The sequence below is a fragment of the Papio anubis genome, chromosome 3, assembly GCF_008728515.1.
Source record: "Papio anubis isolate 15944 chromosome 3, Panubis1.0, whole genome shotgun sequence".
NCBI classification, from domain to species: Eukaryota; Metazoa; Chordata; class Mammalia; order Primates; family Cercopithecidae; genus Papio; species Papio anubis.
In genome coordinates, this window is record NC_044978.1 from 125012949 (window position 1) to 125040272 (window position 27324).

Sequence of the window (27324 nt, forward strand, 5' to 3'; positions counted from 1 at the left end):
ATCAAATTTTCACATGCATCAAAGTGGCTGTCTACTCCATTGAAAAATCAGCTATATCTTATGGAAGAGGAAGGATGGCTCAGAAGACAGAACCAAGATTCTAAATGGTGGCACCATGAGCTATAAACAATGACTCACAGGGAGTAGGAGTGAGTCCGTAGCCGAGAAATGCTCACATGTGTCTGGCCAAATTTCAGGATTACCATAAGCTAGTTATTGCTTTGGGCCTTCCATTCTCTCCTCCTAATCCAAGTATCTGGTGTGGTCATTCTTTGCTTTTTACTGCTAGATGTGTGAGTGTCCAGGCAGATTACTTATTTACTTATTTCACAGGATTTTACACCTAAAATAATGTATGGAAGGAATTACACCTGAAGAGTGTCGTCGCCACTTGTATTGGATTTAGATGACATGACCCAGGGCCATGAGCCAGAGCCTGATGACATTTTTAGGGAGGCTCTTGGGAGGGAATAAATTTGTTTTTCATATGGGAGTAATATAAGTAATGTGTGGCCAGAAAGTGAATTATGGCAGTTTTAAAACTTGTTCACAAATTATTTAAAATTCTCTTCATTAGGAAGTTAAGTCTACGTTCTCTCCCCTCAAATCTGGGTGGGTTTTTGTTTCTACCAGCAGAGTGTGGAAGAAGTGATGTCATTTGACTTCCAAAGCTAATTCATAAAGGATAGTATAGCTTCTGCTTTGTTAGCTAGAATACTCACTCTAGGAGCCCTGTGCTGCCACAGAAGAAATCTGACTAGTTTAAGGATGCCATTATGTGAGGAATCCAAACTACGGAAAAGGGAAGTGTAGGCAACCTGGTCCTAAGTCCTGTCTTTAAAAAGTCCCAGCCAGGTAGCAGATATGTGAGTGAACAAGGCTACAGGTAATTCTAGCTCCTAGCCACTGAGTCACCTTTAGTCTTTGAGTCTTTCCACCTGGTTCCCCAGATGTGGTGCAGAGACAAGCCATCCTTGTCATGTGTTGTCTGAATTCCTGGCCCATGAAATCTAGCAGAGTAACAAAATGGTTGTTCTAAGCAACTAAGTTTTGGGGTAATTTGTTACACAGTTATAACAACTGGGACTAAGCCATGCAAAACCATCAGAGCTAAATCATGAATAAAATATATATTTAAATTTGGGTGATGGGTACATCGAAAGCCAAATCACCACCATTATGCAATATACCCAAGTAACAAACATGCATGTGCACCCTGAATGTAGAATTTTTTAAATGAGAGAAAGATATAAATAACAATAATCATCATCATCATCATACTGGAGCCCTCAGGTAATTTAAAAATAAAATAAAATGAGCATCTGTTTTTTTTAAATAAAATGCATGTTTAAGGCCAATAAATAAAAAATTTTGAATAAAGTCAACTATCTGTGTATTTATAATTATTTTAGAATCTTGTGTGAACGATTATTTATATCTATTAAGATATAAATACTCCTAGTACAATGTTTAGCAATAAAGAACAAGGATTTGTTATTGTGCCCCCAAAAAATACATATATATTTATTTTCAAATGTTTATTATGAATGACCTACTAGTAACAATATTCTGGCGCAAGGTTTCAAAGCTTTAAATGTATATCTCCAAGTTCCAGAAGAATAAAGCTGTGGTTTAATGTTCAAGGTTACATAAATCTGGGCAGAGCTGGAATTCAAGCCCAAGTCTTTTTTTCTTCTCTAAATCTCTTACTTTTCACTACTACACTCTCTTTTCTTCAGATGTGTTTATATTTTAAGAAAACATTAAGAACCTATAATTATGAAAAGTTGGTCCCACTTGGAAGAAGCTCAAGGAAGAAAAATTAAGTTTATATCCTAACAAGAGAGATTGGGAATGATTTAATGATTAGGAAAATGATGGGTTTGCATATATGAGGGTAATTTTCTGTATTTCCTTATATGTGTGTATCTTTAATTCTTAAAAAATAAAATTTAGGTTAACTTAATGAAGCACTTCATTTTAGTGAGGGTTAACCCTTCATCTCATACACCGAAGTTTTTCATCAATCATTTTTACTTCATGATTTAAAAGAAAAAAAAAAGACAGACACTGGATTTGATCAGTACAATTCTGCATACAGATACCAATGATACATAAGATTCAGGACTAAATGGTTATTAAGGCCCCTTTAATTTTAATAGAGACAGTAACAGTAGCTCCCGTCTATGCAGCAATGGTTATTTCACAGATACCGGGCAAAAGACTCTCTACATAACTTAATCCCTGAAACAAGCCTCTAAAGTAAATATTACTTTATTCTGCCTTTTTCTATGAATGAGAAAGCTAGTACTCAAAAAAGCTAAATCACTTTCCCAAAGTCACTCAGTTAGTAAATAGCGGAGTTGGGATTATTTAATGGTTCAATCTCTCATTTCTTCATCTTTTAAGTACTCTAAGGAAACAATAAAAATCACATGGGAGGATAACACATTGGCATGGTCAATCACAGGAAAAATAAACCTGTAGTACTCTAACTTGGTTTTTATTTCTATATAAAACCCTACATGGGTTTTAAAAATTACAACTATTGATCTGCTTTGAGAATATCATTCCTATTATAACTGTACAGTCCTAATATCCACCCAATACGTAAATTTTCTATCTTTATATGTTGGTAATTTAAAAATATATACATGGAAAAACATACAGTACAAACAAACCAAATTCAAATAAAAATCTTTAAAAACTCTTAGAAATTCTTTAAGCAGGTTATGTCAATCCTCTTAAAAATGATTATTCTATGTACAATACATAATCTTTAAAAATACAGCTCCAGGAACAAAAACTCTTTGGTTCAGCAAAAGGATTATAAATGTGGAAATCTAATTTGTTAAGGATGCACCTCTCTGGATTGGGCTTCACTTATCTAGCTTAACTCGTTAAGGAAGCATATAGCTGGCTTTTTTCTGAATGATGAAATTATGAGTGGGGACTGAGTAGAGGTTGCTTTTGACATAGAACATTATCATGTGAAAATATAACCAGAAGCTCGAATAATCCCGGAACTTATACAGCATTTTTACTCTGCTAGATTTAAAAACTACAGAAAAGTCTCTGCTTCTCATTCATTTTGGAAGAAGGGTAAGGGAATGATCATGGTCAATACATACAACCATTCATCAGTAAAGTTCTTAGGTACTAGGATCCCATGCTATTGAAACTATCCTATTTATTATTTGGATGATTGCAAGGAAGGGATAGGAGGAATGCTGTTGTCCCTTTTACTTCTGAAATCCCATCACTTTTCCGGTGGCTTGCCTGTCTTAACAATCTAAATTTATAAACCCATCCATGACTCAGATGTCTTTAAAAAGAACTATTAACTCAGCAGTGATTACAGTGCATCAACATTTGTCAATGGGATTTAGATTAAAAATTAACGATGATTCTATACAATTTTGGTTTATTAATAACAACAATCACAGAATTTTTCAAAATACCTCAGATTTTCAGAGTTAGCAGTCTTACCTATTAGAATATATTCTCCTTTCTATCTACTGGAAGGCAAAAGCCTTCACAATTTTGTTCCAGCATATTTTCTACTTTGGTGGTGAAAATATTTTAGCATCATTTAACCACACATCTGTAACTATCTTGAACAAGGGCTTTTGAAAAGTCTCTAAGGTATCACAGCTGATCGTAAAGGAAAGAAAATAGTTCTTGCTTTACTTTTTTTCTATTGCCCAATAGAAAATAATTATCTGACTGGATTGATTGATTCAATTACTTTGGGGAAAGGTACCACTGACTATTGCTCAATCTTGCCTCTCCCTGGACTCATGTCAGAGGCATATTAATATATTCTCAGGTTAAAAGCAGGTGAAAGTCAGGAGGTTCTGTTGGCTATCATGCTTTCTGCAAACCACCATTTTAAGATGCCATCATGCTTATATGAAGTTGCTGAGAGCTGGGGAGCTCTCCAAAATTCACCATTGTTTTTCCTTCTATTTGTATGACTTAGTTATTCAAGGACAAGACCCTTTTTAAACGTTAGTAGTACTCAAACTAGAAGGATATGATTAGAATGGAACAATACATCGCAGAAAAACCTGCCACTTAAAAAATGGCTCTGATTGTGGAAAGGAAAATGGGGTAGCCTCTAGCAGTTGAGAAAAGCAAAGAATGTAATACATCAACAATTCACAGCATCTAAATGAGACATTATAACTCAGAATCACATCCATACCATTCTCCTCTTCCCCTTGTGCAGGGATTTCTTTTCCCTAATGGTCTTCCAAAGATATTATAATACTCTGAAAAGAAAATAATGTGTTGGATTATTGATCGTTGAGGTCCTCTTCTGTAGTGTACAGGCAGTAATCAACTTTTCTTCTGTCAGAAGTCTTTATCCCAGCCTGATAGCTCATCTGGAGGCATTCCCTTTTCAGGAGGGTATTTGTCAAAGTAGCTGTGATCTATGGGTCCATTGAGCTAATACAGAGATAATTAAAACAAAAGGAAGAATAATGTTGACCAAGCATGCTATCACATATGGGTAATGCTTTTTATATCAGAACACTGATTTCATACTGCAACCACTTGGAAGTTACATACTAGAAAAAAATGACCAATTATCATTCTTGAGTCCTAGTCTCAGCCTCATGAGATCTTCTCTTTACAACCAAATACATTTGGTCACCAGATAACATTCAATAGTAACTACATGGCACGAGGAGTTTTCCTAAAGAAAACATTCAGAAATAGGCCAGGCGCTGTGGCTCATGCCTGTAATCCCAGCACTTTGGGAGGCTGAGACAGGTGGATCACCTGAAGTCAGGAGTTCAAGACCAACCTGGCCAATGTGGTGAAACTCTGTCTCTACTAAAAATATAAAAATTAGTTAGGCATGGTGGTACACACCTGTGATCCCAGCTACTTTGGAGGCAGAGGCAGGGGAATCACTTGAACCTGAGAGTTCGTGAAGGCTGCAGTGAGCTGAGATCACACCACTGCACTCCAGCCTGGGTAATAGAGTAAGACTTCGTCTCAAAAAAAAAAAAAAAAAAAAGTGACAGAAATTATGTCTATTTATTTTTTTAATTGAAACTCTTTTAAAATCAAAATCTGCCAGCATTCTTCTTCCATTGTATAAGTTTTTCACCAGTCCTGAAATTTTTTACGGTTAATTGATCCATATAAAGTATTCTGAATGCCAAAAAAGGAACAATTCAAAATATTAGTGACCCTGTTGAAAGACTAAAATTATGCTGGTATTAAATTATTTCATAAATAAAATGATTTCTAACTCTGCTTTCAAACAAATGTAAGTAGAGCCTGATTGAATGATCAGCTGAAAAATAATTAAAAATATTATTTATGATAGATGATAATGTGGTGGAGGAACAGAGCTAGAGATCATTCAGGAGCTCAAAGTGACATCTCTGTAATAAAACCCTCCATTCCCACTTATATATGTGAGAACACAACTCTTAGAACTTGTATCTATATAACAATAATTTTTAAAAGGAATAGAATTGATACTGAATCTGATCCCATTCTTTTAATAAACAATATCTATCCATAGGTACTATGAAATAATTTCTTCTCAAAAAATGTTTATTTAATAATGACCTTTAGAAATTCATAATATATTTATGCCATTTGACACTGCATGCCATAAAAATGTAATTATAACAGAATTGAGAAGAAATATTGATGTTATTACAAATTTTAAATCTAAAATTTAAAGGCATTTAAAGAATGATCATGAAAGATTGTCAAGCATAGAAACATTTTACATTAGGATGAAATCTTATAGGGAACATAGAATGAAAATATGACGATATGATGAAAAGGAGTGATACAATATTTCTGCCCACACTTTATAAGTGGCTGATATGTATTAAATCTCAATGGTATTTAGATTAAAGTAGACACATTTAAAGGAATGAAGTAACAGTAGTGTTTTATTTTAAAATGTCAATATTTATAACATACTAGAAATCATATTCTCCAGAACTACACTTTGAGGAAAAAAATTCAGATATCAATCTACAAATGTATAAGAGGAAACACAGATCTTTGCATTCTTTTGGAAAAAACACTAACATAAACTTAGTAGTATGTTGACCTAGATCATTCCTGAGATATTCTTACTCCCATGTTAGCTGAAGTTCTGCTTCCTCTAGAGCTGCACTATCCAATAATATAACCATCAGCAACACAAAGTGACTGAGCACTTGAAATGTCCCTCATCTGAACTGAGATGTGCTGTAACAGTAAAATTCACTTGGGATTTAGAAAATTCAGTGTGAAAAATAAACATAACCTATCTTACTATTATTTTGTATTAATTACATGTTGAAATAATATTTTGGAGGTATTACGATAAAAAATTAAAATTATTTTCACCTGGTTTTTTTTTTCACCTTTTTAACATGACTGTTAGAAAATTTTAAGTTACATACATTGTTCACATCAAATTTCTACAGTCATTTGTCAGCCTGAACAACACTGACTACTTTGGGACTTAAGTGGCACTGACATGTATTAGGTTCCTGATAGGTAAGTTAATGTCCATCAACTAGGCAGTACTATTTAGTCCCTATAATCACAATTACTAAGATAAATTCACCGTATAATCACAATTACTAAGATAAATTCACTTAATTTTTAAAAAACCTGTTTTTCAAAAAAAAACCACCTAAAATCTGTTATGGGCATATACATTCACATACATCTAAAATCTGTGTACAAAAACAAGTCCCTGGGAAAAAAAGTAATATAATAAATACAATACCTCTCTTTGTAAAGGCGATGGAAGGCTCCGTGCTTTCAGTCCCTCCCAATTAAAACCATTTAACCACCTGAAAAATGAGAAAGAAAGACAGAAAGAAGGAAGGAGGGAAGGAAGGAAGGAAGGAAGGAAGGAAGGAAGGAAGGAAGGAAGGAAGGAAGGAAGGAAGGAAAGAAGAAAGGAAGGAAGGAAGGAGAGAAAGAAAGAGAGAAACAGAGGACAAAAAGGAATATTACTTGGATGATAAAGTATTTGCATGTCAAGTTATCTGCTACAGCTTTAAATAGCACTTACATACTAATTATTCCCAGATTTCTATTTCCAACCAAGACCCCTCCATCAGCTTACAGGCTAAGGTCTACAATTGTTATTCATCTTCTCACAATTAGATGTCTAATAGGCATCTGGCGTGTATCAGTTCCGAACAGAAGCTTAAAATTTTCTCCACCAACCTTATCTTAATTCTTCCAGTTGCTCAAACCAAAACTCTTGTAGTTGTTCTTTGTCTTATATCCTACCTGAGTCTATGAGCAAATCTTGTCAGTGCTAGATTCTAATTCTATCTATATTCAGTATCTGGCCAGTCTTCAACACCTTTACTCTACTAGCAAGGAACCAGCCCTACTTTTGTGCTGGAGATAACTCAGCAGCAAGATTGGTCATTTATAGCAAAGTCAGGTCACAACATGCTTTGGTTCAATATTCCCCCACCTTTTCCATCTTACTCAGTGTAAAAGGCAAAGTCTATTCCATATATTTGCTGTAACCTACAAGGCCTAAAATCATTGTTTTTACCACCATCCTTCCATTACCTTACCACTGTTTTACTTTTCTCTTTCTTTCTCTCTTAACTCATTTGTCTTCTCACTATTCTCCTAACCAGCCAGGGATGTTCCATTTTAAGGTCTTTGTACTCAAGGCTGGATTGTTCTTTCTCTAGATTTCCATGTCTTATTCTCTCACCACCTTCATGTCTTTTCTCAAAGGTCATCTTCTCAGTGAGATCTTCTTTGGTCATCCAATCTAAAATTGCAACTCTCCCCCACAAATACACACACATACACACACACGCACACACACACACACGCTTCTTATCCTCCTTCCCTACTTTATTTTACCCCCTTAGCATCTATAGCTATCTAATATACTACTTGGCTTAGTTATCGTGTTTACTTTCTATCTTCCCAATAGAAAGCAAGCTCCATGAGGGCAGGGATTTTTATCTAGTTCCTTTTCTCTGTGCCCCAACACTTGGAGTAGTGCTTGATATCGGACAGGGGCTCAATAAATTTTTGTTGAGTGACTGAATGACTCTGCAAAGGAACACACTTACACAGAAAAAAGTATTTTACAGTAATCTGTGAAAATATGGGATTAAGCGGAAGTTCTTTCATCATTGCTTACACATCATTAATCTAAAAGGGCTGATCTGATTGATCTTCATGTATTTCAAGCATATATTTCCAGCTTGATGGTCTAGAAATATCTAACACCAGGAGTCAGGAGGCCTCATTTCTCTTGAATAGAAACAATCTACTCTGTCTCTCAGGATTTTATATCACGAACATGAAATCATGCTGTTCTATAGCCACTGATCTTTTCTACTGGCACACTGAGGTCAGCTCAGCCAGCCAACCAATATTTATGGAAAGTCGACTTGGTCTCAGGCATCAAAAAATGGCTGTGATAGACTTGCTAGATGCAGGGTTATCACAAACTTTCAATTTGTAAAAAATAAAATATCTGCAAGGTGCAGTAAGTAAAGCAAAGTGCAATAAAACAAGGTAGGCTTGTACCCGAAACCAATGTTTCCTCTTCCTTTCAGGAAAGATTTAGTTGCACCCTACAAGTATATCAGCCTCCTTTTAAGATAGGTGTTGGGAGACATGACTGGTGCCTAGTTTTAAATTAGCTCTTAGATATAAGACAGTAGAGTTCTGTAACTATTTTTGGGGAAGATTATTTAATATAGAATGGACAGATACATACAACTATACTGTTTTAAAATACAAAATTAAAGTGACTGGTTCTCGAAGAAAAAAAGTTTTACTTTAGAAGAGACAGAAAATCTGACGCTAAACTTTAGAAATTTTTTTGTTTGTTTGTTTTTTAATTCTAAGAATATACTGAGTAGAGAAGCTACACAGCTTAAAGACTTGTGGAAGGTTTTAAGATGTTTTTGTTTTGCTGGGAGGTGATGAAAAAAGTCAAGTAAACAATATAAATTATTAAATTAATTTCAAGTACTAGTAAATACAAGGAAGATAAAAGAGAATAAAGTGGTAGATGATATCGGGAATAGAAACAGGTTGGGAGGGGCTGCTAATAGCTAGGGTGGTATTCAAAAAAGTGATATTTGAAAGAGCCTGAATGAAGAGAAGGCAGAACCATGGGAAGATCTGTGGCAAAGCCCTTCCAGATGGAAGGAATGAGCTGAAGTGTAGTGAATGCAGAGGAAACTAGAAAAAAAAAAATGAGTCTGAGAAAGACCCAGAGGCTAGATTATGTAGAGCTTTGCAGGAACAGTAAGGAATCAAGATTTCTACATGTAGTGAAAGAATCAGAAAGCTCTAAGTCAATGACACAAGCTAGTTTTCAAAAGCTACTTCTGGCTGCTTTAGAAATAATGACCACAGGGGCCAGAATGGGATGGTGATGTGTCCCTGTGATTAAAGGCAGGGAGACTTTCAGGAGGCTGTCACACTACTCTGTCTGTTGGCCATACCAGAAGTTAGGCTCTTCCACCTTTCTCAATCTCTTCTCATCCCCAGACTTGGGTTTGGTTCAGTGCTTGACTGGATTTCCCATGACAAGTCTAAGCTTAGCAATAGAAAAGGAATGAAAAACAGAGAGAGCAGACTCTAGTGCATTCCATTTCAGATGCTATTCTAAACCAAAATATCATTTTGCCATAAGCTGCTGAAACTCCAGTCAAAGAGTGAGAGTCAGACAGCAACCCAGCTGTTTTATATCCCTCCTCTGCCCTTGCTGTAAAACCACAGAAGTCCTCTCTTTGTTCTACCCATTGCTTTTTTGCAGAGACTGAACCTCCACTTTTAGGGATTTCTAGGTACACAGTTCTACGGATTCTTTTCTTTCGTCACCAAATATGGCAACAATTTCTTTTAACATATTTTACAATGCTCTACTCAGAGGTGCTTCACAAATATTAATAAAAATCATTACCATCAATCTACTGAATCAAACAGCCCATGTGTTGCTTACAGAGTACTTGTTACAATCTGATTTATCACAATATTTACTTAACATGCGTGGCTATTCACTTAGCACATGGCCTTTTGACATTAACCACATTTTAAGTAATGCAAACGCCATCATGCACTGGTGTATAAAAAATATTCACCAGAGAAATATTATCAGCAACAGCACATAAACTCCTTCTTCATTTCAGAAGACTCATAGAGCCTATTCTTGAAAGTAATTTCAAAGACTAGAAATAATCAAAAACAATGTTAAAATACAGGCATACCTTGGAGATATTGAAGGCTCAGATCCAAACCACTGTAATAAGGCAAGTCACACAAATTTTGGAGTTCCCAGTGCATATAAAAGTTATGTTTAAACTAAACTGCAACATATTAAGTGTACAACAGCATTATGTCTAAAAATGTACATAATTTAAAAATACTTTATTGCTAAAAATGCTAACAATCATCCGAGCCTTCAATGAGTCATAATCCTTTTGCTGGTGAAAGGTCATGCCTTGGTGTTGATGGCTGCTGACTGACAAGGGTAGGGGTTGGTGAAGGTTGGAGTGGCTGTGGTATCTTCTTAAAATAAGACAATGATAAAGTTTGCTGCATTGATTAACTTTTCATTTCATAAAAGTTCTCTACAGCAAGTGATACTGTTTGACAGCATTTTATGCAGAGTAGAACTTCTTTTAAAACTGAGGTCAGGCTAGGCATAGTGGCTCATGCCTATAATCTTAGCACTTTGGGAGGCTAATGTGGGAGGATCTCTTGAGGTCAGGAGTTTGGGTAGCACGGCAAGACACTCATCTCTACAAAAAAAAATTGTTAAAAAATTATCCAGTCATGGTGGCATTCACCCATAGTCCCAGCTACTCAGGAGGCTAAGGCAGGAAGATCACTCGAGCCCAGGAATTCAAGGCTGCAGTGAGCCCTGCTCACACCACTGCACTCCAGCCTGGGTGACAGGGAGACTCTGTCTAAAATAAATAAATAAACAAATAAATAAATTGAGGTCAATTCTTTCAAACTCTGCTACTACATTATCAACTAAGTTTATGTAACATTTAAATCCTTTGTTGTCATTTCAACATGTTCACAGCATTTTTGTAAGAAGCAGATTGTATTTCAAGAAACCACTTTCTTTGCTCATCAATAAGCAACTCCTCATCTGTTCAAGTCTCATCATTAGATTGCAACATTCAGTCGTATGTTCAGGCTGCACTTCAAATTCTAGTTTTATTGCTATTCCTAGAACATCTGCATTTGCTTTCTCCAGTTAAGTCTTCAGCTTCTCAAAGCCATTTATGAGGGTTAGGATCAACTTTTTCCAGACTCCTATTGATGTTGCTATTTTAGTCTCCTCTGAGAAAACACAAATGCTTTTAATGACATTTAGAATGGTGAATCCTTTCCAGAAGGTTTTCAGTTCACTTTGCCCAGAGCCATCAAAGGAATCACTATGGAAGCTATAGCCTTACAAAATGTATTTCTTAAAAACAAGACTTTAAATTCATCAAAATTATTCCTTGAGGTTTAGGCTGCAGTGAGCCATGATTGTGCCACTGCGTTCCAGCCTGGATAACAGAATGAGACCCTCAAAACATTAAAATTAAAAAATAAATACTCTTTGGTTCATGGGCTGCAGAATGGATGTTAACAGCCATGAAAATATATTAATCTCCTTGTACATTTCCATCAGAGCTCTTTGGTGACCAGGTGCATTGTCAATGAACAGTAATATTTGAACAAAATAATTTATTCTGAGCAGTAGGTCTCAAGAGTAGACTTAAAACATTTAGTAAACCATCCTGTAAACAGACACGGTGTCATACAGGCTTTGTTCAATTTATAAAGTACAGGCAGAGTAGATTAAGCATCATTCTTAAGGGCCTTAGGATTTTTAGAATGGCAAATGAGCATTGACATCAAGTCACCAGTTGCATTCCTAATAAGAGAGTTAATCTGTTCTTTGAAGCTTTGAAGCTAGATATTAGCTTCTCCTCTCTAGCTAGGCAAATCCTACACAGCATCTTCTTTCAATGTAAGCAATTTATTCTTCATTAAAAATCTGTTGTTTATGTAGACACTTTCATCAATGATCTCAGCTGTATCTTCCAGATAACTTGCTGCGGCTTCTAAATCAGCACTTGCTGTTTCACCTTGTCCTTTTAAAGTTTGGAGACGGCTTTTTTTCTTAAACTTCATGAACCAATTTCTGACAGCTTCTGACTTTTCTTCTTCAGCTACCTCACCTCTGTCAGCCTTCATAGAATTGACAAGAGTTAGAATTTTGCTCTGGATTAGACTTTGGGTTAAGGAAATGTTGTGTCTGGTCTGTCCTCTACACAGACTACTAAAATTTGTTCCATATCAGCAATAAGGCAGTTTTGCTTTCTTACAATGTGTGTTGTGATGGTTAATAATGAGTGTCAAGTTGATTGGATTGGAGGATACAAAGTATTGATTCTGGGTGTGTCTTTGAGGGTGTTGCCAAAAGAGATTAACATTTGAGTCAGTGGGTTGGGAAAGGCAGACCCGCCCTTAATCTTGGTGAGCACCATCTAATTAGCTGCCAGTGTAGCTAGAATATAAGCAGGCAGAAAAATGTGAAAAGAGAGACTGGCCTAGCCTCCCAGTCTACATCTTTCTCCCATACTGGATGCTTCTTGCCCTCAAATATGGGACTCCAAGTTCTTCAGTTTTTGAACTCGGATTGCTCTCCTTGTTCCTCAGCCTGCAGACAGCCTATTGTGGGACCTTGTGATCGCGTGAGTTAATACTTAATAAACTCCCCTTTATATATCTATTCCATTAGTTCTATACCTCTAGAGAACTCTGACTAATACATGTGTGTTCACTGGAGTAACACCTTTAATTTCCTTCAAGAAATTTTCCTTTGGATTCGAACCTTGTCTAATTGGCACAGGAGGCCTAGCTTTCAGTCTGTCTCAGCTTTTGATATGCCTTCTTCACTAAGCTTAATAATTTGTAGCTTTTTATTTAAAGTGAGAGACATGAGACTGTTTCTTTTGCTCGAATACTTAGAGGCCACTGTAGGGTTATTAACTGGCCTGATTTCAATTCTGTTGTGTCTCAGGAAATAGGGAGGTCTGGGTAGAGAGAGAGATGGGAAAATGGGCCATTGGTAAACTCATCAGAACACACAACATCTATCGATGAAGTCTGGCATCTTATATGGCTGCGGTTTGTGGTACCCTCAAAATTACAATACTAACATCAAAGAACACTGATCACAGATCACTATAATAGATATAAAAATAATGAAAAGTGTAAAATATTGTCAGAATTACCAAAATGTATCACAGACACAGAAAGTGAGCAAACGCTGTTGGAAAAAACGGCCCTGATAGACTTGCTTGATGCAGGGTTATCACAAACCTTCAATTTGTAAAAAATAAAATATCTACAAGGTATAGTAAGTAAAGCAAAGTGTGATAAAACAAGGTATGCCTGTACCTGAAACAAATGTTTCCTCTTCCTGTCAGGAAAGATTTAGTTGTACCCCATAAGTACATCAGCCTTCTTTTAAGATAGGTGTTGGGAGACATGACTGGTGCCTAGTTTTAAATTAGCTCTTAGATACAAGACAGTAGAGCTCTGTAACTATTTTTGGGGAAGATTATTTAATATAGAATGGACAGATACATACAACTGTATTGTTTTAAAATACAAAATTAAAGTGACTGGTTCTCTAAGAAAAAAAGTTTCACTTTAGAAGAGACTGAGAAAATCTGATGCCAAACTTTAGAAAGAAGTTTTTTTGTTTGTTTGCCTGTTGTTTGTTTTTAATTCTAAGAATATACTGAGTAGAGAAGCTACACAGCTTAAAGACTTGTGGAAGGTTTTTAAACACTCCCATTTGGAGAGAGAGATCAAGTGTTCTGATGTTCCCCACCTTCAGCTTTATAGCTTAAAAAGCACTATGAAAATAGAATGAAAAATGCTTCTGAGCATTTACACAACCAAAGACACTGTGTAAATTTGGTATATATCTTATTAATCACCTCTATACTCTGCACTCAGACTCTATATTACATATAGCAAAGACAATGTTGCCTATTAAGAAGGAACAGACAAATTAATCCCTACAGGGAAGGAAATTCAAAATTCTTTATTACTATGCTGAGGTGAGAAAATCTTTAGCATCAATTTGCACATGCATCTAATGACAATTTGACAGCTCCATTTAAATGAGCCTCAGGTAAAGAAGAAGTAAAATCTAAAGCTGGAGCCTGTTGACAAATATATCGCTTCTATCTCCCAGCTATACCAGAGCAAAACATGAAGACCCTTCTGTAATGAGAGAAAGGAAGAATGTATATTGGCAGAAAGGCTTTAATTGACAGAGCACTTGTTTCCTCAATATGAATAGTGTGTTTCTGTGTCATTTTATGATGAGAAAAGAAATTGTGATAACAGCATGGAGTGCTGGAAGAAAATAAATTAGAATCTAAGACAAATAATGAGTTTTACAGCTGAAGGCAATCCAAAAGATAGTAAAGAACATTAGAATACTACAAGCATTTTGATTCTATAAAATCTACACGTGTCTTTATCTTTCTTTCCTTCCTATGTTTCCTCCCTCCCTTTCTTCCTAGAAACACCCTTAAGGCAGACCTCAATATGAATTTACAATATTGAATACATGGCTTTATTTCAAGTAAGTTCATTAACACATACAGTAGAGTTGGCAGGTTGATTTCTTGTTTTTGTTTTGAAGCTGTACTGCTACTGTTAAGAAACATGAATAGCATTTCTATTTAGCAACAGCCCTTCTCCCTTTATTTTCATACCATGTTGATGTGCCCCTAATTCCTCAGTGAAAAGATCCATAAAGGAATGAGGTGTTTTCATTTCTAAAAGTGAACATCAGTGTAGTCAAAGGATTTCAATTAACAAAATTCTCAAATGTATTTTGCACTATCTACATATTCTCAGAATTTTTTATATCTGTGAATCATGAACAAAATGAAAATATCTTAAAGATGGCAGCAGTTATCCAAGCACTGATTTAACAAGCCAAAACTTGAAGGTTTGAACTGTCACATTTGAATATTTAATAAATCAGAGAGGATGTCTTATGAAGGTTATCAATGGTTCTGAAGGCCAGCTTTAAAAATTCACAGAACTGAAAATGTACATGTCAGATTACTGCACAAGAATAAAGCATGGTTTGAGGTTCTGTGGAAATCAGTGAAATCAGTGTCCATTACGCAAAAAGTAAAATATACCACGAGGGTTCAGAATTTGAGGATATTCAAAGAAAAATTATATTTAAAATAAATATATATTATTAATTAAACCTGAAATATAATACTTTTTCACAGTTGATTTAGGTGACCCATCCTCTTGAATACTGACAACAACAATGGTATCCTCCTTTACTTACAAATTAAATGCCCAGATTAGAATGTGATTCCTTCACAGATTCCAAGTTGATATTTCAAAGTATAATAAATATGTACAACTAGCATAGATCATTAAAAATACATACTAGGATCAGGCGTGGTGACTCACGCCTGTAATCCCAGCACTTTGGGAGGCCAAAGCAGGTGGATCACGAGGTCAGGAGTTTGAGACTAGCCTGGCCAACATGGTGAAACCCTGCCTCTCCTAAAATACAAAAACAGCTGAGTGTGGTGGTGGCTGCCTGTAATCACAGCTCCTTGGGAGGCTGAGGCAGGAGGGTCATTTGAACTCAAGAGGTGGAGGTTGCAGTGAGCCAAGATCGTGGCATTGCACTCCAGCCTGGGCAAGAGGGCGAGACTCTGTCAACACACACACACACACACACACACACACACACACACACACACACGAATAATAAAGACAGAAGCGGATAAAAAGTTAATTTGCTATGACTTGAAGACATGATTTTGTAACTTCTTTTGTAACTTCAGTCATTCTTGATATGAATTTCCAACATGAGACAAATCACTTTGAGTTTGATTATTAGAACTACATCTACTAAAACACAGATAAAAAGCAAAGCACCATAAAGAAAAAATCGAAACTCTGGAAAGGGACCCCTGTGCCCCCTGAGAGAAGTTTTTGCAAGTACCACATTGTTCTCTAAATTTCTGTATTTTTCTGGGCAAAGAAATAATTACATACCTGTGTTTCTTAATGTCATTTATTCCATTCTTCAGATTTCCCAGCCTTTCTGTTGGATTTTGCCTAAAATAATAATTTGTGAAAGGCAATTTATAATAATTACAACTGAGAAAATTTTAAATTAAAACTTAACATCTATTTGTTCATTCATTTATTCATTCATTAAAAAACATGCATGAAGTTGCTACCGTAGACCAGACATCTGAGTTTAGTGAGGTGAAAAGACATGACTTCCTCCCTGGAGGAGCCACAGTTAAATTAGACTTTGGAGTGTATATATACATGTGTATAAAGTACGAATAAATAAGGAACAAGCAGGCACTATCTTGCCAACTCTGCTGAGAAAACCAGGGCAAGCTTTAGAGAATCATTTACATCTAAGGTGAAATCTTAGAAGCATGCAGGAATTCATACTGGCAACCCATAGCTAGGTTTTTAGTTCTAAATTTACTAAATTTTAATGGTTTTTTAAAAGTTCAAATAGGAAAAAATCAGCAAAATGAATTTTAAACAAAAAAATCCAGAAGTCTCCTATTCTCTGACAAATTATTTTTAATGATATGTAGAAATTGGGGTAATTTAAAATAAGAACAGAGGAGCACTTTTTACAAAATGAAGCTGGAAAGAGGTCGTATAATAACACTTCATTATCACGACTACTTTTCTTTCAAAATAACAAGATTATAAATAAATTAATCCTTTTTTATATTGTGAAAATGTATGTGGCACATGAAAAACTTCGTAATGTGTATATAATGCCTAGTGATCAACTCAGGGTATTAAGGATGTCCATTGCCTGAGTACAATACATTTTTGTTAAGTATTCAATTGTTCTCTTTGAACTTTGATTTTATTCCTTTTATCTTACTTTTAAATTACATATTTAACCCACTTCCCTTCAGCCTCCCCCCTCCCTTCCGAGTCCCTGATATCTACATTTCCATTCTCTATCTCCATGTGTTCAAATTTTTTAGCTCTTACATGGAAACAAGAACATTGAATATTTGTCTTTTTGTGTCTGGCTTATTTCACTTAAGATAATGACCTTCAGTTCCTTCCATGTTGCTGAAAATGACATGACTTCATTCTTTTTTATTGCTGAAATAGTAAATTGCTCCTTTTTTTGCCTAAGGTTTGTGGTTTATTTTGCTCTATTACAGATAAAGATGATACCTAAAGGTTGTCTGAAAAATTTAGATCTCTTTTTAAACTACTTTATAAGTAGGTACTGTGATTCTGTAACGTGAGGTCAACTAAAACTCCCTACACTGCAAAACAGAGATGACTTTGTTTAAATATAATTGGCCTATATAAAAAAAGCACAAAAAGTAAATATGCGCCTAATTTTAAAATGTGTAGAAACAGAAACTTTCTTCAAGACAAGGGTTTACCAACTGTCATTCTCACCTGCAAAGCCTTCGAATCAAATCCTCAGGTCGTCGTGTTATCTTCCTGGGAAAATCCATTTTTTCAATTCCTTTGAGAATCAAATTGTAGGTCATCATTTGGTCAATCCCAGAAAAGGGTGGGCTAGAGAAAATCCAAAACAGGACACATTAATAACAGGGTCTGAGATCACATTTGGAATGAATTTTCTTTCTTCCTTCTTTCCTTCCCTCCCTTCTTTCATTTCTTCCTCTCTCTCTCTCTCTCAGTTGTTTTACAACAAATTTGGATATATCCTAGAAAACCATCTCACTCATTTAATATCACTTACCACATGAGACACACACACACACACACGCATGCACACTCACACATATGTAATTGGTCATGTGTGGATGATCACTAAAAAGAAAATGAAGAAAGGAACAGAGAAGGTATGATTTTTTGAGATAGAGTCAATAAGAAAAGCCTCTCATAAGCTGACAATTGAGCCGACGTATGAATAAAGAGAGAGAAGGAAGTGAATGTGCCACACCACTGAGCCGACGTATGAATAAAGAGAGAGAAGGAAGTGAATGTGCCACACCACTACCTGTGGCAGACAGTTCTAAGACAGGAAGCACAAAGGCAATTGAGTCAGGAGTGGGCCTGGGTGGTCCTGCATAGTGAAGTGGGTAGTGGGGCTGGTGGAGTGAGGAAGCAAGAGGGGAGCACACAGATGAGGACAACATCACATAGATGAAGTGGGCTATCGGAAGGACGTGGGGATACATTCTGAGCGGGATGATCTAAATTACAGCAGCCAGAATAAGGTTTTCCTAATGTGTGGAGGATAAACTATGATGGTGATAGTAGTGAGAAAGTCAGGGGGAAGGAGCCCCAGTAACCTTGCCTAGGATAGTAATGTTGAAAGCAGTGAGATATGGCTGGATTCTAGATCTGCTTAGACTGTGCAACAGGCTGAATGTCTGTGTTCTTCCAAATTCATTTGTTGAAACCTTAATCCCAATGTGATGGTATTTGGAGGTGAGGACTGTGGGAGGTAATTAAATCAGAAGGGTGAAGCCCTCATGAATGGGACTGGTGCCATTCTAAGGAAAGGCTAGGGAGCTAGCTGCCTGGCTTTTGGCCATGTGAGGATACAAGGAGAAGTCAGCAGTAACTTAGATTACAATGCTCACCATAACCTGACTATCCTGGTAACCTGATCTGGGACTTCCAACCTCCAGAACTGTGAAAAAAAAATGTTTGCTGCTTAAGTCACTCAGTTTATAGTGTTTTGCTATAGCAGCCCAAGCTGACTAAGACACATAGTAAAGCCATCAGGATTTGCCAATGGGGTGAATATGGCATGTGGGAGAAACAAAGAATTCAAGGATGATGCTAAAGTGTTTTGGCCTTGTTGGAGTTATTTCCTAAGAGAAGAAAGATGGAGTTGGGGTGGTGTGTAGAGCAGGTTATGGGGAAGGGAATCAAGAGTTATGTTTTAAACATCCAAACAGAAATTCTAAGCAGGAAGGTAGATTTATGACATACGCATTTAAGAAAGGGGTTAAGGCTGAAAGTGTGACTTGGGGAGTCATCAGACAGTATTTATGGCCATGAGAATTGATAGTATCATCAAGAGAGTGAGTGGGTAGAAAAGAGAGAATAGAGGTCAAGAACTGAATCGGTCCAATGTTGAGAGGTAGGAAGATGAGAAGAATCTAGCGATGGAGACTGAGAAGAAGTCACCAATGTGGGAAAAGGATAGAGAAGAAAATTCTAGGAGCCAAGCGAAGAGAGTAATTTACTATTATTTATTTATTTATTTATTTATTTATTTATTTATTTATTTATTCATTTTAGAGGAAGCCTCACTCTGTCGTCAGGCTGGAGTGCAGTGACGCGATCTCAGCTCGCTGCAACCTCTGCCTCCTGGGTTCAAGCGATTCTCCTGCCTCAGTCTCCCAAGTAGCTGGGACTACAGGTATATGCCACCATGTCCAGCTAATTTTTGTATTTTTAGTAGAGATGGAATTTCACCATGTTGGCCAGGATGGTCTCGATTTCTTGACCTTGTGATCCACCCACCTCAGCCTCCCAAAGTGCTGGAATTACAGGCATGTGTCACTACACCTGCCCAAGAGTATTTTTTTAAAATACTGGATATATCCTAGAAAATCATCTCACTAGTTTAATATTGCTAATACTGCTAAGAGTGGTAAACAAAGACTGAGAATTGGCCACTGAATTTGGATAACATTTTAACTCATACACTTTGCTTTTAAAAACACTTTCAAGGCTGGGCACGGTGGCTCACGCCTGTAATCCTAGCACTTTGGGAGGATGAGGCAGGAGGATCACCTGAGGTTAGAAGTTCGAGACCAGCCTGGCCAACATGACAAAACCCTGTCTCTACCAAAAATACAAAAATTAGCCAGGCATGGTGGTGGGCACCTATAATCCCAGCTACTCAGGAGGCTGAGGCAGGAGAATCACTTGAACTCGGGAGGCAGAGGCTGCAGTGAGCTGAGATTGCCTCACTGCACTCCAGCCTGGGCAACAAAGCGAGACTCCATTTCAAAAATAAATAAATAATAAAAACACTTTCATATTTATTCTATTATGCCATTTAATTTTTGAAAATTAAAGATGCCTTTCATGAACTACTTTGCTATATATTAGTCATGCTGGAGACCTTGTGTTGCTGAGCTTTCCCACTCTAAGTAATAAACGAGAGTCAGTGTACCAACTTTTACTAAACTATATTTCGCTTGTAAAGAGAATGAGGCAGGAAACCAAAAACATTGTATGATCTATTCAACTTATTTACATATTTACACTATTGGTTTTGTTTTTTTGTTTTGTTTTTTATTTTCATTTCCCTCCTACGCTCTGGAGTTCAGAGCATTTAAAGTTAACCGTTCTCATGCCCTACCCAGAAAATCATTTACAGGTCAAACAAAACAATCGTTACAAAAACAATTTCTTGGCCTAGTGTGATGGCTTACACTTGTAATCTCAGTACTTTTGAAAGTTGAGGTGAGTGGACTGCTTGAGCCCAGGAGCTTGAGACCAGCCTGGGTAACATAGTAAGATCCCATTTCTGCAAAAAAATTTAAAAATTATCTGGACATGGTGGCATGTGCCTGTAGTGCCATCTACTCTGGAGGCTGAAGCAGGAGGATTGCTTGAACCCAGAAGGTGGAGGCTGCAGTGACCAGTGATCACACCACTGCATTGCAGCCTGGGTGATAAAGTGACACTGTGTCTCAACAGATGAAACAAAACAATTTCTCAACTTCTTTATGACTTCTAACATGTTATTCCAGCTGGTGAAAACCGAGATATATATCTGATTACCTACAGAAGCCATCGTGTATCTCTTACAAATGCAGCTGACAAATTTTCCAGAGAAACAAATTTTTGAAATAGAATTCATTGTGCCCAAGCCCTTAAACAACTTTTCTCTGAATGACTGAATATTTTATCTTCCTTCCTTCAGAATCGTAAGTGATGAATATTTGAAAATGATTACAGACAACGTAAAATGATCTTTCATATTTGTTTGCTCAATGCATGTGGACAAAGGTGTAAAATGTAGCCACAGAGAGTCTAACACTGAAATTTTAGTGTAAACAGTTTAAGAAGGTTCTATGAAACTCTTTTCGTAAGTTATGTGTTAAGACTTGTATCTTCACCAATAGACTCGTTCTAGTATTTCTTAAATCATCCCAGATGCAAATCCTCTCTGAAATTAAGACTGAGAATATTTTGTTATAAAGGGTTATAAGGATGATCAAATCAGTTAACCAGAAATGGAGCTACAAAATCAGAAAGAAAATTGATTTGAATTATGTGTGTATGCATGCCCATGCATTATATAATAAACACATACAGAAGGAAAGTGTGTCATGTTTAGTCAGAAGATCTAGTATTATGTCACTGATCTTGGACAGGTAGCTCTCTCACCTGGTTTTCTAATCTATAAACTGTAAATTATAAAATAATCATAATAAAAATGTAAATCATAAAATAATCATAATAAAAATTCCTGACTTATCTTCCACACAAGTTTGTGAAAACTAAACTATATAATACACATGTAAGTGCTTTGTAAAATGTAAAGTACTTTACAAATGTGAGGTAATATCACATATAGCCTGTGTATGTGTGTTTGCATAGGTGCATAATGTGTGTATGTGCATTAAATATTTGAGATCCTGGATTCATTAATACAGTTCTTTAATCTCTTTGGGAATGACAATCCAATTTTCACTCCTAAAACCCCTGCAGTGTCCTGTCTCTGTTCATTAGCACCTCTAGAAAGCAGCTGACAAGAGGATTAAAATTTAAATCCAGAAATGGGGCTTTGTTCTAGCATTTCTGGTTAATGATATGTTGGGAAGATGGATAAATTTAGTTTAATTGATCAATGGATTTAACTGAACTAAAATTGCTATTTTCTCCATTACACAAAAAAGACGAAATAATAATACAGCCACAACTTCTCATTCCTTCTCTTATTCTTATGCTGAATTATTAAAACCTTCATACTTAACTTGTTATCTACAGTAATAGGTCTTGCCATGTTAGGTAGACCACAGCAATTCTATATTCCTTTCCTTTGCCTTTCTGAATATTTTCTTTATGTTATAAACCAGCAAGTTCACTGTATGTGAAAAAATGTCATAAGAAAAAGGTATCATACTTAATCAAAAACATTTTCAAAATGTTATACTCTTAAAGTATATACACTTTATCACTAGTTACGTTATTTTTGCATTTCTCTGAAGAGGTGGCTGCATAAAACTTGAAGGTACATACTTGCCCGTTAGAAGCTCATACACTAGAATTCCCAGTGACCAGAAATCCACACTGAAGTCATGTCCTTTGTTGAGAATGACTTCAGGAGCTACATATTCTGGAGTCCCACAGAATGTCCATGTTTTCTGTCCAGACCCTATTTTCTTCGCAAATCCAAAGTCAACCTGGTAAAGAACAGCAAAGAAATTGTGTAGAAACCACAAAACTCATGCTCCTCTTTAAGTCTCCCTCTTACCTCTGAAATCTGCTTTCTACACCCCACCCTTCCTTTTATACCATACACGCACATATAAACACATACACACACACATATACACACACACACAGAGAGAGAGAGAGAGAGAGAGAGAGAGAGAGCGACCACCTCGTGTATTCCTTTGCAGAGTCAGATGTGTATCTAGTTGAACTGGGGAAAGTTCTATGCACATACCTCTCTGCCCATGACCCCTAGAGGATAAGACGAATGGACAAAGGGGAGCCATAACAACAACTCTGAAGCTCAGAGTAACTAGGTCTAAACACATGTTTAATTGAAAGATGGTATTCTTTGGGAAGAAGAGACAAGAAGAAGTGATGAACACCTGTGCAAGTAAAGCTCCATTATGAATGTAAAAATAATAACAAAATTGAGAGTTTGGGAAATGGACTACTGCTGAGAAGGGGGGCTTAAAATTCTGGACAGTCTTTAAAAATCATTATACACAATGTCTGCACCCTACACATTTTGGCAGTCCAAAGCAAAGTCAAGGTAATCTCATGCCAACTTTGTCTGGGTTCTATACACTTTTTGTCTCTCTCAGGAAGGCGAGTGGTGGGTAGCATCTACATTAACTTATTTATTCTGAAAACATACATTCAGCACTCAGTCAAGGTCAGGCTTTGTGCTAGGCCTATAGATTCACAGTTAACTTTGAGACGTTCAGTGCATTAGCAAAATGTACATACATGATTAATATTATATCATGTTATACATGATATAATTGAACAAAGTATAAACTCAGAGGGCAAAAAGCATATATATCGAGAACATTAGGGAGATGATGGTTGGGGAAGATGTTATTAGGAGGTGACATCTGAGCTTGGCCCTGACTGAGGATTAGGAACTCTCCCAGGGTAATGAATCAGTGCTATCATCCTCTGTTTTCGCAAAACAGACCTTTCCTCTTCTCTGAGGCCCTATTCAAAGAACTCCGTGCACAGAATAGACAGAAAAAAAGCTGGAGCTACAGAAGGGCCCCTCATTGAATCGAGGCAGTGTACATGATGAAATCCTTCCCTTCAAAACACAGTTGGTTTTCTTTCCCAGGCATATTTAGCAAATACTTTTCATCTCCAATATATACAGATATTCTTCTAATAAAACTATCCTCCACCTTCCTCAAATAAACAGTCACACAAATTGTTCCTGGGCTTCAACATGCACATTTCACATAGCCTCTCTCAATAATACAGCAACAAACTTGGCTAAAAAATAAACAAGGTTCACATATCAAAATAAGCCCTCATCTAAAAAAGTATGAGTCATTGAACTATAAAATCCAGCCCCTATTTATTTATTCAAATATTGGTATTTAAAATCTTAATTTACCTTAAATAAAGCCCTTAGAAATTTACCATTTTAATGATTCCTTTTAGTGTTTATCACACAACAGCAAGGATTTTCCTATTGGAAAAAAGGAATTTAAACAATCTAATTTGAAGTGGGCTTGTGCTGATTTTTTCATCCACACAGAATGACTCACAGTGATTATATCTACTGTGTGGTTGAGGATATCACAAAATTAAAATTTGTAACCAGCTGAGACTAGCACTTCAATGTATTCCTCAGAGAAAGAACCAATATGAAAATCCTAGCTAATTTTACAAAGAACGAAATTTAAAAGGCAAGAAAGTAATGTTTGTAACGGCATTTGTATGCACACATATATGAAAATATTCTAATCTGTTGCTTTATAACAGCCTTTCAACTCATTTCTTTTTAAATTGCATTTAAGTTTTCCTTGTAAGGATCACTGGAAACTCACTAGCTATTCAGGAGAATTTCTCTAGCTCTGAAAGTGGTATATTTCCATTTGAATTTCTGGTTTAGTTTTTGTAATATTTTCATATTGGCCTAAAGAGATGGCAATACTTACATTAAAATTTTAAGACTGATGTAAACGTATCACTTTCTTTATCTCCTTTGATCATATCAACTTTGGTCTAATCTGTTTTGTCAGTGGGAACTGGACACTAAGACCTATCTAAAACATGTGCCTAATATAGAAGGCCCCAAATCTTCTACATCAAGTGTTGTGTATTTTCTATAATAATCACGCTATGTCTGTCTTGTACCACCATGGATACCACCAGAAAGCCTGTCTTTTTTTCATCCCAGCTCTTCTAGACAAGAAAGGTTAATAAATAACTCAATAAATATTTATTGAGTACCACTATATACCAAAAAGACTCACTGGGGAGGTAGCATTTGAGCAGATTTGAGTAGAAATCTCCATGAGATAGGAAAGAAAGCACTGTATAAGTATCTGAGCAGCAGTCATGCTGCCGAAAGGAAGAGCCAGTGAAAAGGCCTGAGATGGAATTACGAATGGTAGGATCAAGGACTGCCAAGAAGGCCAGCATGGCTGGGCAAAAATGGATAAGGGGAAGAGAGGCAAGAAGTGAGGGCACTGTGGGTTTGCAAAACACAGAAACAACTTTAGAGTTTTTTCTTTTCTAGGAAATCACAGTAAGATTAACAGAAGGGGTATGGCATGGCCTGACATGTTTTAAAAGGATCAATCTAGGAGACAAGAGAATAGACAACACTCCCCCTTGTTTTTTTCAAATTCTACTAACAAAACTGAGGTTTCAAGAAGAGCACCCCATTTTTTTCAAATTCTACTAGCAAAACTGAGGTTTCAAGAAGAGAACCTGAGGAAGTTGTACACAGGTTTGCCCTTGTCTCTATTAAATTCTCATTACTAACGATGGCTTACATCATGCTGAAAACATCACCTCCGAAGATTTTAATAAACTAGAAGGTTTTAAAATGATTCTAAATCTGCACTGATGATTGCATCATTCAGAAATAGAAAAATTTGCATTGTGGCTTGCTGGAGCTGGTATCCAGTAAGTATGAACTCTTTCCCAGAAGTTTCTCTCTGGGTCAGTAAATTTGTCAGATATTGGTTCTCTTGGTCACATAAAAATGGACACAAAATGACTAGTCTAATTAAACCAGATGATTCATGGTGACATGCCATTCCAAAAAAATATTTATGTGGCATTTTTAGTGTACTTCCTTTACCCAAGTCTAGACAAGGTTAAAATGGAATCTGTTTATTCTGTCTACCAACAACCAAAGTTGATTTAATGTCTTTCTGCTACTGACGTCCATCCACTAAAAGAGGCAACAATGGATGGGTTCGACTAAGAGGAAGTGAAAATGAAAGAGGCTAAGATCTGGGATGAATGAATCTTTCCAAGTAATGACCCACTCTTCATGTTTGGTGTACAGATTAAGCTGAAATATCTAAGAGTATTTAGTAGAAGGTGGGTGAGATGAAGGGAAGACTTGCACACCCCAGGACAAACTGGAAATATTTTTTGAGGCTCATCTCATATGCCACCACTTCTTTGAAGTCTCACTTGAATTTACAGAACCAATTCCTTTCTCCTGTGAGGTTCTGTAACACTTTTTATATTCCAGAATTACATCCCTGATGCCAGTGGTGTCTAGTTGTGAATAAATCTAGCTCCTTCGAAAAGGCAATTTATCCTATACATTTTGTACCCCTACAGCCTTTGCAACACAAATGTTCAACCTGTGTTTGGTGGAAAAAAAATTGAATGAAGAAATAATCATTAACGTCAGTTTTATTAAGACATAATGAGGTTTAGGAAGATCATGGAGACTTGTCTGTAGTAAAATTTGAACCAGGTTCAAAGGGAACCTTCTTACTATATAAATTGATGAGGAAGTAGAAGGCGTTTAAGTGAGAAGCAACAGTATGTGTTTAGCACATTGGTGAGAAAAACTTAACTGTCAAGTACAGCTAATAATGGTCTGGCTAATAATGATCTGGCAATAAAAATATGGTTCCAGTTGGTGATTATTTTTAATTTTCAATTTAAAAAATAATCGATACATATAAAATAATGTGACATATAAAGGGTTATAAAGCATGAGAATGAAACACCCCTGCACCTACCAACAGTTTAATAACTAAACAGAAGCAACACTGAAGCCTTCTGTCTTCCTCCCACAGTGTCCTCTTGCTCATTGCCCAAAGGTCCCATTACCCTGACTTTTGTGTTCATCATTTGCTTGCATTGATTTCTAATTTAACCACAAATCTAATATCCTTAAATACTTTACAGTTTTTTTAAAATTTTAGATAAATCTTAACGTATTTGATCTCGGGCAAATGGTCTTTTTTACTGAAAATTTATATTTGTCAATTTAATCTATACCCTATATAGTCCACTTATTTTCACTGCTGCATTATAACACTATTGGATTAACATAGCATGATTTTTGTCCATTTTGCTGTTGGTGGACATGTGTGTTATTTCCAATCGTGTATTATTGCAAAAATGCTTCTATTAACATGATTTTCTAGGTTACGTAGTAGAAATGTATACAAGAGTAAAAATGCTGGGTCAAAGACATGGTTTCTTCAGCTTTACTAGATATTGCCAAATTATTTTCCAAAGGGATTGTGTGATATTGCCACCCCTTTGTATAAGAGTTCTGACTGCTCTACGTCTTCACCATCATTTAGTAATATAAACTTTTTATTTTTTGCCACCTGTGATTATAAAATTACTGTGGTCTTAACTTGCCTCTCCTCCACTAATAGTTTGAGCTATAGCATTATAATTAGTTCTCATATCTGAGGGAGCAATTTATTTCCACACTGTTCTCCTTGTTTATCTTCAGAAATGTCTTGGCTATTTTTGGCCCTTGGTTACTCTACATAAGTTTTAGAATCAGTTTGCCAAGCTTCACAAAAAGTTCTGCTGGAATTTCCATTGGAA

At 36.2% G+C, this 27324-nt stretch overlaps 1 protein-coding gene across 6 annotated transcripts in view; it reads right to left on the reverse strand.

Moving 5' to 3' along the window:
* Window positions 1-1523: 1523 nt before the first annotated feature.
* Window positions 1524-27324, reverse strand: part of PRKG2 (protein kinase cGMP-dependent 2) — a 124056-nt gene continuing 98255 nt past the window's right edge. For all 6 annotated transcript variants that reach the window (XM_017958736.3, XM_017958735.3, XM_021938463.2 and 3 more), the window contains 5 exons: window positions 22303-22466; window positions 17515-17637; window positions 16108-16170; window positions 6761-6827; window positions 1524-4452 (listed from right to left, as the gene is read on the reverse strand). In XM_017958736.3, the coding sequence (XP_017814225.1) occupies window positions 4357-4452; window positions 6761-6827; window positions 16108-16170; window positions 17515-17637; window positions 22303-22466 (513 nt within the window). In that variant the 3' untranslated portion in view covers window positions 1524-4356. The remainder of the gene's footprint in view (window positions 4453-6760; window positions 6828-16107; window positions 16171-17514; window positions 17638-22302; window positions 22467-27324) is intronic.